At 40.8% G+C, this 14,070-nt stretch overlaps 1 protein-coding gene across 1 annotated transcript in view; it reads right to left on the reverse strand.

The window, feature by feature from the left end:
• PPARGC1A (PPARG coactivator 1 alpha) overlaps nt 1-14,070 on the reverse strand; it is a 68,760-nt gene that overhangs the window by 25,107 nt on the left and 29,583 nt on the right. Inside the window, exons 3-7 of the mRNA XM_059817685.1 lie at nt 8,464-8,658; nt 7,380-7,502; nt 6,253-6,457; nt 2,142-2,187; nt 1,960-2,033 (exon numbers count right to left, since the gene is read on the reverse strand). Of these exons, the coding sequence (XP_059673668.1) occupies nt 1,960-2,033; nt 2,142-2,187; nt 6,253-6,457; nt 7,380-7,502; nt 8,464-8,658 (643 nt within the window). The remainder of the gene's footprint in view (nt 1-1,959; nt 2,034-2,141; nt 2,188-6,252; nt 6,458-7,379; nt 7,503-8,463; nt 8,659-14,070) is intronic.

The following is a 14,070-nucleotide window of genomic DNA, read 5'->3' on the forward strand; positions in this document are numbered from 1 at the left end:
TTAATACAGCTACTAAGTGATGAAATACCGTCTCCTGAAACCTCCTCACCAGGCACTGTGAAGACCAGAGCAAGTGCAACAGGAAATCCGGGAGCCACCATCATGTATGCTGCTTAGTAACACTGCCCCAACTCCCTGACCACACATGCTCCACCAACTCTTATTCTTCCTAATTATCATCAGTTTATTTTCTAGCTAGACTCTGTTTACTTCCAGAGGGGAAAAAAATCATGTTTTCATAGTACAACGTTCCTGTTCACATATTCATCCAGTTGTGCTGTTTCACAGCTTCTGATGCATATTTTAATGCGCTAGTTCTCCTGGTTATATTGTCTGAGACAACTAAAGAGCTGTTTTGTTTCCTCCTCTGTGCACAGCTGATGGAGTGGAATGACTTTGGCAATACCAAGACCATTCCCGTTACCTTTATGGAGGCAATACTAGAGGACTACCCAGGGGTCAGACTGACTCCCAGTTTCTGTCTAGTCAGCTGATGGGAAGAGCAGGCTGCTGACTTTCCGGCTGGGAGAAAACACTGTTCCCTTCAGTGATTTCAACGGCTGCTTGTACCACTCTGCTGTAGTCACCTCATCTGCCCCTTTCAGTTGGCAGCACTAAGCACTGACTTACCAGGGTGCTTACAAATGGGCACCCTCGTGCAGATTTGCTCTCCAGTAATGATAGAAGAGGCTTCTCCATGCTTCAGGCCTATGGCACTGAACGGGATTATCCTGCTGCATACAGTGAATTTTGCTGTGTTTCTGTTGGTTTTGCAAAAGAAGTTGCATTAGAACGATGCTTCCTTTTGTCATGAGAGGGCAGGTTTCCAGGACATGGCAGAGGAAAGTGTGAATGTTTTAATGCTGAACTAATGAAGAAGTTTCCGAAAAAGTGAAATGATAGTTGTAGGGAGGTAAAAGCCCAAAGTACATACACAAACCTAGTGCTTGGGCCTGCTCTTGTGTAAAGCTGCCACTGAATTTAGGGGCACCAAGCGGCTTTACGGTATCTGAAGACATATTTTGTAATGCCTCCCAAAACGCTGGAGATCACATAATTTACAATCCACTGTTATCCTGAGAGAAACACATGCCAAGTACATCTCTTATTTTTCAATATTACACAACTGAGAAAGAAAAGTCTTGGCAATAGCTCAGGTGGAGCTCAAAGTGTACTCTTGTGCTTAGTTCTGGACACTTCAGGAGAACAGAGGCAAAACTGAGTTCAGAGGAAAGCAATAAAACAGATCTGAGTCTGAAGGAATTGACTTTAGCGGAAAGAAGAGCAGATGAATTAAATGAGCGCAATGGGTGATGCATGAACTAAACCAGCACATGATAAAAAATCTACAGATCTTCAAAAGGTATAAACACCAGGCATCTGAAAGGAGGAGGAGGATAAATGGAGGTTGTGTGAAGTGTGCTAACGGAAGAAATAAAGAGAAAGCAAGAATATAAAATGAATACCGTTTTAAAACATTACCTCTATGCTATGGAGTAGTTTTTCAGTGGTAGAGGAGAAAGCTGTTATTTGTGACATATTAATCTAGAATTGACAAAGCACTGAAACATTCAGTCACGTACAGCCCTAGACCGGCCTGGAGACAGACTGGATGACATAACTTTTCCATCTGTAACATCTATTACACTGTCCTGTGGGGTTTGTCTTTGAAAAATGGTGCTCAGTAGTACACAAATCTATGGGAAAATGGGGAATTATAACAGATAAATGGTTTCATTCATATTTTCTCAGAAATTATGCTCTCTTGTGTAGGTTTGGAGCCATATTTTCAAACACATTCCTTCTCAGGTAACTGGATAAAAAGTCAATGCTGAACTGCACTGAAGTTAATCTACTGGAGACCTCTGTGAGATCTCGGTGCACATGTGGTATATTAAAATGAACAAACACACACACGAGCCATGCTTAAAGGAAGAGCCAGCACTCCCCATTTCTCACCTGCAGTTCCAGAGAGTTCCACACTTAAGGTTTGTTCAATAGTCTTGTTCTCAAATGGGGAACCCTTGGGATCACTGGAAGACAGGGCACATTTATAAAAACAAGCTGAAATGGAGTTGCTGTAGCCAAAACCTATTGAACCCCCCTCCCTTTTATAAATGTTTGCACTTTTTAGTACTTACTTTGGTGACTCGGGTGTCAATGGAAGTGATAAACTTGTTGGTTTGGCTAAAGGGAAAAAGAAAACAATTATGGAATATTTAAACACTCCGTAACATAAACTAAAAAGATTTCTTTTTATTTTGGTGCTGGAATCCCATGTTAGTCAGTTAGGGCTTAGCTCTGGTAGTTCAACAGCCATTTCAGTGTATCTTAGATGACAGCTAAATAAGGAGACTCATCCTGATTCCATATTACTGGCACCTAAATTTCAACAATGATTTACATCAATTACTGTACCTCTGAAATAAGTACACAACCCAAATGCCAAGAACCTTTCAGAAGAAGAGTGGTACCTGTTAAAAATCCATGAAGAACTCTACAGGACACACTGTGAAAATGTTATTTCTCTTAGAGTTAATTTAGACTACAGTTCACGTTTTATTTGGAAACAGGAGCAGCAGAATAACTACGAAGTAACAGAACTTTATGAATATTCAGTTAATTTTACTTCTACAATATACAATTTTATATATAGCACTGAGAATAGGTCGTTTCTATGAGGCCAGAGTCCAACCAGTTACAGTCCAAATTTCTGCAAATTATCCTGCCAACTACGACAAGCCATGGACATAGTCACAGATGGTTAAAAACGGGGTTGAAGCTCTCAGCACTGCAATCCCAACATACGCAAAAACCAAAGCTCTGGCTATAAAAATACAAATATTTGTAGCTTTTATTAATGCAAACTTGTATTTTCCCAAAGTAAGCCAAGAACTAGGACACTGTAATACAACTATGATTCCTTTAATTGTCAGTAAAATGTTTAAAATTAAAATAATATTACTTGCAAATTTTACTTTTCAGAAGTTAGATTGATGTTTAAATGCAGAGAGCATTGTACCAAGAACAACAGCAGGGGATCTCTTCTGCAAATTAATTACTTAAGACAAAATGTTCCCCTTGAACACTCCTGCACTGCAGATCTTTTGTCCAGAGTGTCACTACTGCGTATTTCGTATTCATTCCAGGCTTGGAGCTCCCATCAACATTAAAGGATTTCATATGCAAATTGATTACTTTTATAAGCGCTAGAGCATTCCTGAAGTAGTAGTACGATTTTTAAAAAATTAACTCAATTCTCAAGAGCTGCATATTGTTTCTCCTCCTTCCCATATGAAAGATAGAAATGGAAGCTCAGGTGTTCACCTCAGGGTCACCTTCCTCAGAAGTCACCACCGGAGTGAGGAGATACACCTCAACAAGTTATTTGTCTGATCCAGCACTGTTGCTGATTTGTGCATAAAACCAGGTGCAGTAAGGCTGAATGTAACCTGACACATCTTTGCATGTATTTTATATACATTTAGGGATACTAATGTTTGCCAGTGGCTACCTAGAGGTAAAACTGGCTTAAAAAACTCAGACCTTACAGTAAGGCTCTGGCATGAAGTTTTATAGAAAGGCTTCCACTTTTTTTAGAGGATAAAATTCTACGTACTCTTACCCAATTCAGGCTTTCTAAGGAAGTCGAATGTGTAAGAGCGATTTAAGCCTCTAAAAAGTCTCATTCTAGCTCTCATTAGTCCCACAGAATAGTCCCACATCAGAATATATATATACAATTCTGAAGCACTGAGGCACATTGCAAATCTGCCAGAGATGGGCACAGAACCAAGCTGTTATCTCACACTCGTATGTATTCATTTTAGGCAGATATCATTGAGCTCTCCCACTGAGAAATTCGCATACCAAAACACCCATCGGTTTTCTTATTGCTAGGCAAGGGTTTGACCAAACAGTATTCCTGCAAAGGATTTGTCCTCACATACAGCTATTGATAGTGTAAATATTTAGCCAAGACACTATCATTTTCCATGGTGCCTGTTTATTAGAGTTTCAACGTCTACTGTGATGTGTTTTTGTCTTATTAAAAAGGGTTCACATGAAGTTGCTTGTCCCTGTAAATTGAAAACATTCAGGTTCAAAAGAACTAAGTTTCCTCATGGGCAAATTTCAATGCAAAACCACAGATGATCTTTGGCATGAATGGGTTTGTGGACATTCCCGTGGGTTTGCAATATGTTTGCAACAGTAACCCTAAAGGAAAATACTGTTTGACTTATCCTTTGTGAGCTTTCCCTAACTTTGAAAGAAAATATCAGACCCTGATTATTTTTTAAAACAGAAGGAGCCAATTTTTTTGTACTTTTGATTAAATGTATGAACAAATGACTGCAGGTCTGCAAATATCAGTTAAATTTGCAAGGTTGATTCTGCATGAATTGATGTCCAAGCTGAAAGCATTATATTCTTGTATTTGCATTATATGCAAATCCATTGATACTGAAGTCATATATTGGTGTATGAGGCAAATTTGATGAAAAAACATTTCAGAAGCCTGTAAATTAAACTGCAGGAATTAAAGAAGAGAGTAATTTCTCTCTGCCTGCTATTTCACCTGCAATACCACCAAACTCACAGTTAAACACTGGTAAGTTAGCTATATGTCCCTTTGGACTTCCCTAACCTCTCCTTCCGTGCTGTTTCCACAACCCAGTGTGCCCTGCTTCTTTGCACTGAATCTACACACCTGCCTCAGCTGGGGAAAAAATGCAGCTCTGATCTTAATAGGAAGATTTTGTAATCTGTATTTATACGTGTGTACGCATACATCTACGTATGTCCATACATGTGCATATAGCATGTTTTACATGGTATACCTTAGCACGTATCACCTTAACACCCAACAGTGTTAATAAAGCCCCCTGTAACTTCTGGTAGGTCTATGTTTCAGTACCATCACGGTAAGAGACCCGGGTTTTACATGTACAGTTCAGTCTGGATTTTGCTGTGAAGCAGACTGCTGAAGCCATCCAGAAGGAGTGGCAGTTGGCATCCAATAAGCTTTAGGGGCAGTTGGACTTCTTTCTAACAAGAAACATTGTTCAGAGAATTTGAGACCATAATGGGGAAAACTATACTTAGGCTGTCAGAATGTACAGCTGCGAGAAGGGTATTTAGTGGTGGGAAGGGAAGATTATTTTTATTAAGTTTGCTTATATTTCCTAGTGAAGAGTGAAAAATTAAATTTGATGGGGGATGAAAATGCAGGGAGAGGGGAGGGGAAAAGAAGAAAAAACATACACAGTTTACAATTGTTGCTTTAAAAATACCAGAACAACACATTTAAGGTCATATCCTGATCTCTGTTGCAGCCAGATAACTTCCATTGACTTTAGTGGAGTCATCCAGGATTTGCAGTGATGTGACTGAAATAGGCACCTGGCCTTCTAGATGCCAGGCCAATATATATACATAGATGTATTTTAAAGTAACAGTAACTTCTAAAAAAGCTCCCTTTGGGCTCGTAAGCTTTTACAGCTTTCTTTTATCTTGGGAAAAGAGGCAGGGGAGGAGGGGGAGAGAAAGCGAGAGAGGAGGCTTTAAGTTCTTGCATCTCTGTCATAGAAGCTACTTGTAATATAGACCAGTTCTTTATGCATCAGGGGATACTAAAAGTCAACACAAGTGTTTAGTTTTGGCCATAAAGAATCTAAAAAGAGAGAAAGATCAGGATGGCGGCTAAACTTTCAACTATTTACAAAATAAAATTACAAACCGGCATTCCAGCTTTAACAGGAATGACACATTTATTGCTTTCTCTGTAGCAGTGAGAGCACTATTTATTGTCTCTTAAGGACTATGTGGCAGGTTAACAATGCCTTCAGTTTTACGCTAGCAAAAAAGAAAGTAGCTCACTAATGAACTGGCCTGCCCAGCTTGTTTAGGGGTATGATGATGTCTTAGTGGTAGACTACTCTGTGAATAAGTACCTCCAGCTAGCTAGGTATACTAACATGCGGTATTTGTTAAACTTTTTTTCCCCTGAGATTCTTCTTCTGAGGCTGGGGGCAATAGAGACAGGATTAAAACTGTTTAAAAGCTAAATCTAGCTAACTAATTCTAACTTCATTATACTGCTTTAAAAATCTCCCTACACAGAAGAAATGCTGGATTTACAGTACTAATCCAAAGAACACAAGAGGTATCGAGAGTATTCACAACCACGGTATTTCAGCTTCCCTGCGTCACTGCTGGTACAAAAGCTGTGTTCTGCGGTCCCATACCTACCTTGCAGATGATTTGTCTGAGACTGGAGATGGGGCTTCCTTTTGGAGGTGCATTTCTCTTTGCTGCTGTTCCTGTTCTCTGCTGGTTTGGTCTGAGGAGGGTCATCATTCGTAGTCAGATATTTGAGAAGTTCAGAGCAGGGGCGTCTTTGAGGCTTTTGCTGTTGACAAATGCTCTTTGCTTTATTGCTCCATGAATTCTCAGTCTTAAAAACAGGGCATAATAAAATAAAATAAAATAAAATAAAATAAAATAAAATAAAGCTAAAATTAGTGAGCTGAACCTTATCAGAATGGATATAGGTTTTCTGAAGAGATGAGATTTTCAATGAAGTGTTCAGTCTAAGTGTACTAGATCTATGAGCTGTGAATAATTGTTTGCAGAACAAGGAAAGAAAATTACATTTAAAATTCCTAAATGACATTTATGCAGCTTTTTATTTCATTTCTCCTACATTTCAATGTTCCTACTCAGCAACATGTAACTAACAAGACCCTACAGCGCCTTTACTGTGAACAAAAAAATAAGCTGGTTTAAACCTTAATTTGCTGCTGATTGCTTGAGCCCAGTATTCACAACTCTCTTAAGTACCCCTAAATGCTCCGTTTTCAGTTACAGTGAACGGCAAGACAAACATTGTTTAATACTGCCTGCTAACAGAATTATGTCAGAGCCCCCATTCTATCCAATTAATGGCTGATATACATCTTTTGCCAAGAATCCAGTGTCATTTTTCTTAGCTCAGACAGCTGGTAAAATGGCACTCCCACATCCTGGAGTCACTCATGAACAACACCAGCCCATCAGCAAATTTTATCGTACCCCCTACTACTCTGTGTATCAATAAAGTAGGCAAGAGTAACAGACGGTGGGACTACAACTGAACTCTGCCAAGAGAAAAAGCATAAATGAAATATTCAGAGCATAAAGGAGCTCAGGCGGTTTTCTGGAACCCAGTCTATAATCTGTTCATATTCTTTTTTAATGCAGTTGCAAGATAGTAGGCAGATTAATACAATACATATAGATCTACTGCTTGCTTGGTCACTGAAAGCATAAAAGACCTCGTTACACTTTTTCTTTCTTTTTTGTTTCTTTTTTCCTTATTACAAAGATTAAGTTTGTACCTTAACAACCACAGGGCTTGTTCTGATCCTGTGATTAGTGTTTGCTTGGTTTTGTGTGCTGAGACCACTGCATTCATTGTAATTTAGCTGAGTGTTGGCTGGAGCCAGCAAGAGCTTCTTAAGCTACAAACACATCAGGGAAAGGGAGGTGGAAGGAAAAGAGTAAAGTTATGCATCTTTATGGATTAAAATGACTTATCTACATTTTTGCATAATTACTTAAAGTTAGCTATATCAATTTCAGCAAGCAAAGTACAATAAAATAGAAAGAAGGGTTCGGTATTCCCTAGAGCAAACAGACTTCATTTTCTTCTGGCTTGGCAGCATATTTCTGCTCCCCTTACTGCAGTATACTGAGGGGCAAGCAGAAAGGACGGGGGTCTTGGATTTCTGAATCCATGGCAAAATGAAATTCTTGGTGATCTCTTCGACAGAGGAGACCTCTGATCTAAACAGAGACGTTAACTTTAACAGACTAATGGATACAGCATCAAGATGCAGGTATCTGGCTCCGCTTCTGCAGGAGCCACCGATAAGACGCTTTCAGCAGAAACAGAATCACATCTCAAACTGGTTTTACTGAGCAAAATGCATATAAGGTTTCACCCACATCTTCACCCAAGGTTCGGTTTTCCCCTGATTAGCACTAAGCTGGTGCTTACCGGTCAAATCAATGTTAAAGGCACAAAATCAGCCCCACATCCCACCAGACTCAATGGGCCTTTCTTTACAGATCACCAAAAGTGACATCTAAACACACATAGAAAAAGACCCCCAAGAAATGAAATATGAATTAAAAATCATTACCCTGACTTATTTGAACAGAGTGATAAGCAAAAGTGTCAGCCATTAGCACAAGAATCTCAAAAACAATCTCTTCAACACACTTTTTAATAGATTGCCTTATCAGACATCCTATGGCTATTTGGTGGGGTTTTTTTCCCGCTTAATTTTCAGTTCTTTACTTGATTTTCCTTTCCAGTCTAAATGAAAAATCCAGACCTTACTGTGACTACATCATACCCATGCAGCGGGTAGCCAGAGGCACATCCAATTCCTGTTAAACAGTAGGAAGGGTTCTTACTAGAGACGGCTCTTCTGCCTCCTGAGTTGGAGGGGTGCCGTCGGGCATTGGGGAAGGGCTAGCGGCATTTTCATTGGTCACATCTCCATCTGTCAGTGCATCAAATGAAGGCAATCCATCCTCATCCACAGGGATGCTGTCCAGCGTTTCAGTGAGAACAGCTAGCAAGTTTGCCTCACTCTCTTCATCTATCTTCTGTGGGAGGGGACAAAACAAAAAGCAGAACTAGGTGAGAAGGGATGAGAACCAGGTGAGAAAACGATGCCTCTGTATGTGAAAAAGCAGTCAAAACACAGTTAAAGCCCTTGAAACAATAACCTGCAACAGCGTCTCGGAAGATGTAATTAAGCTCAATAAAATTATTCATCTCTGTGTTCAAGAGAAATCTCTTTGCACTCACACTGCATTGCTCTAGTTTACTTTTCTTCCACAATTCTTTTTTCTTATCCAGTGTTAACAACAAGAAGTAATCACCCAGGGATTGTATTACAGGATGTGCCTAAGCTGCTGACACCTAATGATGGTGTCAGCCCAGGCTGTCTCTTTCTTTCTCTTTTCAACGCTGAGCATCAGCTAATTGACCTGACAAAATTACAAGAATCAGAGAATAAGACAGCTAATCAGAAGACAAATGAATCACCAGTGAAATTTGGAAAACCTTGTTCACATACGTGGCCTGGTGTAAGAGAGAAAAGTTTTCCCTTCCGTACTTCTGGAAAACGTTGCTCCAAAACCAAGCAAAAACCTTCTCATTCCTAAGCATTTTGGCGTAAGATTGGCCATCGGGACTCATATTGTAGGTGGCAGGCTCTTTGGTTTTCTTTTAAAGGCAGGTTGCCTTTGAAGTTGTCCTTTCGAGTTATGTCGTTTGAGTGCTCAATGCCACTATTGTATGCGTTTATCTAATTCAGATTCCAATTAGAAAAAGTAGATTAATTCCTAATCAGATGTGGCTGTAATGTTAATTTATATTAAATACCTTATTTCAGCAACAAGAATTCTTTTTGTCAAATTGAGTAAATTTAAATGCCTTCCAATTTTTTTATGAAATATAGTCCCTACTGTATATTAAGGTACAGATTTTTGGAGTGCTGAGATTCTGAAGAATAGAATTGTGTAAAAATCATTATATTTATTTTTCAGAAAGACTGGAAATTGATCTTGACAGATCAATTATCTAGGATTCCTAGGCTGACCCTAGTGCTATTAAAATAAATTAAAAGCCTTTCACTGATTCCAGGGATATCAAATGGGGAGGTTTTTCACCAGCTTCAGAGTGGTTCATCACGCTCCAGGTTCACACTGTGAAGAGATTTCAGCTGAGTTCAAATCTCATGGTTTAAAAGTGAACTAGCAAGGAATACACCAGTAAGACAAACAAAAGCTCTCCCTTTGAAAAAAAAAAATAGTGTTAGAAGTTAACACAAAACATTGCCAGTAACACCTCAGAAAAGAAAAAAAAATCAAGATCAAATGAATCTGGGTATCCCCTGAGCATGACTTTTTTCAGTAATACTGTATCTACCAGACTCCAAACTGAGATGCTCGTAAACCACACAGCTAATTGCTCCTGCCAGGCTTCTCTGCCAAATCACACCTCACGGCTTCTTAGAGCAAAGCTCTGTCTTCGAGCTAGAAAGCTATAGCAGAACACAAACTGTTCTGGTGCTTACAGCATCATCCCCAAGAAACAAACACACACTCAGGCAAAGCTGATGCTAAGGAGAAGCATTTACTTAAAAGGCCAAAAGGGGCTTGGCCACTGAGAAAAAGAGTCTAAGTCCCAGTATCTGGTGATTTCCATCATACCAAGCAGACACATGCACAGTGCCGTGATAATTCAGTGTGCAGAGGATGGAAATACGCAGAGGGAAGACCCCTTGCGAATAAAACCGCACTCCAAAAGCAGCTTTTCACAGCCACTTTTTGAGAGGCAAAGAGGAAAATTACAGTGTCACTATGAAAAGGTGTTATCAGGTGAAAAAGCGCTAAAGCGCTTTGCAATTTAATGAAGCGCTAACTTTTTTTCCAACGGTGTTTCAAACCCCTTGCAAGTGGTGGGATGAATGGTGGTGAGAGCCAGCCCTCCGCCCCGAGGTGGCTGCGGAGGGGTCTGGCTGCCTGCCCCCAGCCCCACACCAGGAACTTCTCCAGCAAGTGTAGTTGGTGGGGCGCACCACTGCCCCCCTTACTGAGCCTTGCAGCTTATAAAACTGACAACAAAGCTAGAAGTGTTACTATTTCTAACAGGGAATGCCTTCTTTAATAATAGCATGCCAGAAGAAACCCTGATATTTGCTGTTAGCTGCTCAGCTCTCATGCTTTAAACAGACATTCAAGTGCACTGACATTCAAGAACAGAAAGTTGAGTGGACACTGGTCCTCATCACAGCAATTTCAATTAGTTTTGTACAAGTTTCAACATTCAAACACCCCAGAGAAAGCACAGGATGTGACAAAGAGGACTCTGTTAAACAATTAATGTCACTTTCCATTATTGCTTCAGTCCCAATTTACAGAGCAAATAAATCAAAGTCACCACAGATGAAGCACACTAGCTGGCTAACACATGTCTATTCACAAACGACATGGCAGCAGGAACACATTAGTCAAGAAAATGACATTGCGAGATAACCTTTTAGAGGTTTAACTATGCTATTGCTCCTAATTGGCCTAAATTACTGTTTATAAAGAAACACAATTATTAGATACAGCAGAAATGGTGCTGAGGGGAGATGCGGAGGGAGAGATGGTCGGGTACATCAATGTCTGAGCAATAATCACTGAAGCAGCAGCTTTCTGCTTTGCTATCGCAACCTGAGTCTTGGTGTTGACAGCACTGGGGAGAAGCAAAGCTATGGCGAAATGCAGGCTCTTTCACGGTTTCAGCACTGTCACCGGAGAAGTTCATGTTTCAGACTGGCATCCAACCTGTGCATCACACAGGCTCAGTGAATCAGGAGGAGATGAGCACCTTTGATCTCCGCTGAGGTCAGAAGAAGTGCTGTCTGCTCTCAGGAACTCGCTCCGCTATGTCCCTAACTTCCAAACAGGGTCACACTGAAAGGGTTTGCTTCTGTCTGAAAGAGGAGATCCTAAGTATTTAGACCACCTAAATGAACTACAGTGTGTAAGAAAAAGGGATGGTGGATATCTTGAACAGCAACAGTAAAGTTGCACAGCAGCAATTACTAAACACTTAGGAAAACAATTCATAATGACTGCGTCTTGCTAACTAATGGGTCTTTTTAATGCAGAAGTAGTTATGCATCACTTCCCAGCCACACCGCATGAACTTCTTAACATCCTTGGTTGTTAGTTTAACATAAAGACATCAGGGCCAGAGGCTTTTTTACCCCCATAAATTTTCACCCAGCTGAAGGAGGCAAGGAACCAGAGCATGCCACTGAATGCACGTGCTTCCACGTTTCTGACAGCAAAAGTTTCTACCATATCCAGAATGGCATTAACTCTGAAAAGAAGTAAGATTTGGCATGGGTGTCACTGTGCATGGGTGAATGCAATGGGGAAAGCCAGCTAGTGCTGTAAACTGCCAGAACACCAACCAATCCTCAAAAATGAGCGATCTAGGAGCCTAAAGACCATGAAAAGTTTCTAACTGTGCTCTTCTCTGCTTTTACATGTTTTGCTCTAATGCTTTAATATTTCTACAGCACTAAAAATAATTCTCTGTCTGAAAACACTTTATTAGTTGTATAACAATCTTATTCTAATTGGGTTTCTGCCTTCAGTAAAACGTCTCCAGAGATATTCTCTCTTTGGCCAGTGAAAAGCTACAAGAAATGAGTTGATAATTTACCCACACAAAGGTATTTAAATCCTCTACCCCTGATAATTCTTTCTCCTTTGCTTATTCTGCCTATTGATAGAGCCAGGTTCACCTCGTGGTTAGCCTTTTATGTCTATAATACATATTACTCGTCGGCAATCCTGTTGCAGATGCCTAAGACTGAGCTGTAAAGGAGACTCGAGGAGACTCGGCCACCTTCTCTTTCCCATGCACCAATCCCTTCTTGAAAACCTTGAAGCCAGTGTGCAGAGGTGTAGCTGTAGCTCTCTCGCAGTCAGCTTGGGTATGCTGATTCACGCCCAAAAAGGGACAAGCCCATCATTTAGAACATCTTTTCCAAACGTTAATAGTATCTTCCAACACTTTCCCTCTGGTTGATTCCCTCCGCCTTTCATCTGTGATTATTACATGCACAGCTTTTGCTTACTGTATCTCAAGAAGTGAAATCAGCTAATGAATGATGATGATGAGGCTCTGAAGTTTCTTTACTCGTAATGTGAACAGCACAGGGGCCCATCTTGATTCATACTGAAAGATCAGGGTCTAAACTGCAGTATTAATCCACAGCCCCGAGGAGCTGGGAGCAAAGGCAGCTTGCCACGTCTTCACAAAAAGCGCAGGAAACTTTGGGACAGATCCGCAGCTGGTAGAAGCTGTCACCGCTCCAGCAGCCCAGCTCAGTAAGCAATTCAGAGCAGCCAGGTGTACACCTGAACTCACGAGGGATCACCATTTCAACATATCAACTCATTTCTCCTCAGTAGCCTAAGATCTATTCATAGCACAATTTACAAAGAAAATAAAAGATCTTCCTCCAGCTGAAAATATCCGAGTGATCTAAAAATACTAATACATTATGGCACTACTTTCAAAAGCACAAAAATGACTTGTGAGCACATCTGGGACTTCCAACAGGATTTGATTCCTTAATGACACATTTTGGAATAAGAACGTCCTTAAGATTCACACCACTAGGAGAAATGAGGGGTACAGATTCGCCCCTTTTTGCACATAAGGATGCAGAGGCACCGAAAAGCTCACCAACCCCACCCCAGCCCTGAGCACCTCCTGTCAACAAATGTGCAGGAGTAGGGGCAGATGGTATCTCAGCCCTGGCCCCACAAACCGAGCTTCGCCACCCAAGGATAAGGAGCTGCAGGCTGGGAAGAAGCAGAGGGAAGGTAGGAGGAGGGAAGGGATTAGGATGCAGGCTGGTCTTCCTGCTCCTGCCAGCGAAAAATGAGAGCTGAGGTCAGGGACGGTGAAAGGGAAGAATTACAGACCATTTTCTCTCTTCTGAGGCAGAAGGAGCCAACCTGCCACGGCACCAGCACAGACAGTGCTGTCATTGTGATTTTGCTACCTTCTCAATGTGCTGTCCAAGGCAAATGCCTCCTTCTCCTCAACTTAGAGCTGGCCGTACCTGGCAGTATTTTCTCCCAGAGCCAAAGAGGAATCAGTGGTCCAAGTGGAGAACCACTTGTTCCACCCTACCTGCTCACAACCAGTCCCATGCCATTACATATTTTGAGAAGTATTTCAGCTTTTATTTTACTGCTCAACTACTTTGCAAATCCTTTAGGCATCCTGCGCTGTCTTACAGTAAAAATCCACATGATGCATTTGCATTAGAACGTTTTTCCAAGGTCTGTTAGTCTGGTCCCCAAGAGACATTCCCATAATTGAAATGCTTAAGTCCAGAGCTATCAATTATCTTTAAAAACAAAATGGAGTCCCACTAGGAGAAAATTACAGCCAGGTTTCTTTATATGTAGTAGAAATGTGGGGATTAATTA

Source organism: Gavia stellata, chromosome 5 (assembly GCF_030936135.1).
Source record: "Gavia stellata isolate bGavSte3 chromosome 5, bGavSte3.hap2, whole genome shotgun sequence".
Lineage (NCBI taxonomy): Eukaryota > Metazoa > Chordata > Aves > Gaviiformes > Gaviidae > Gavia > Gavia stellata.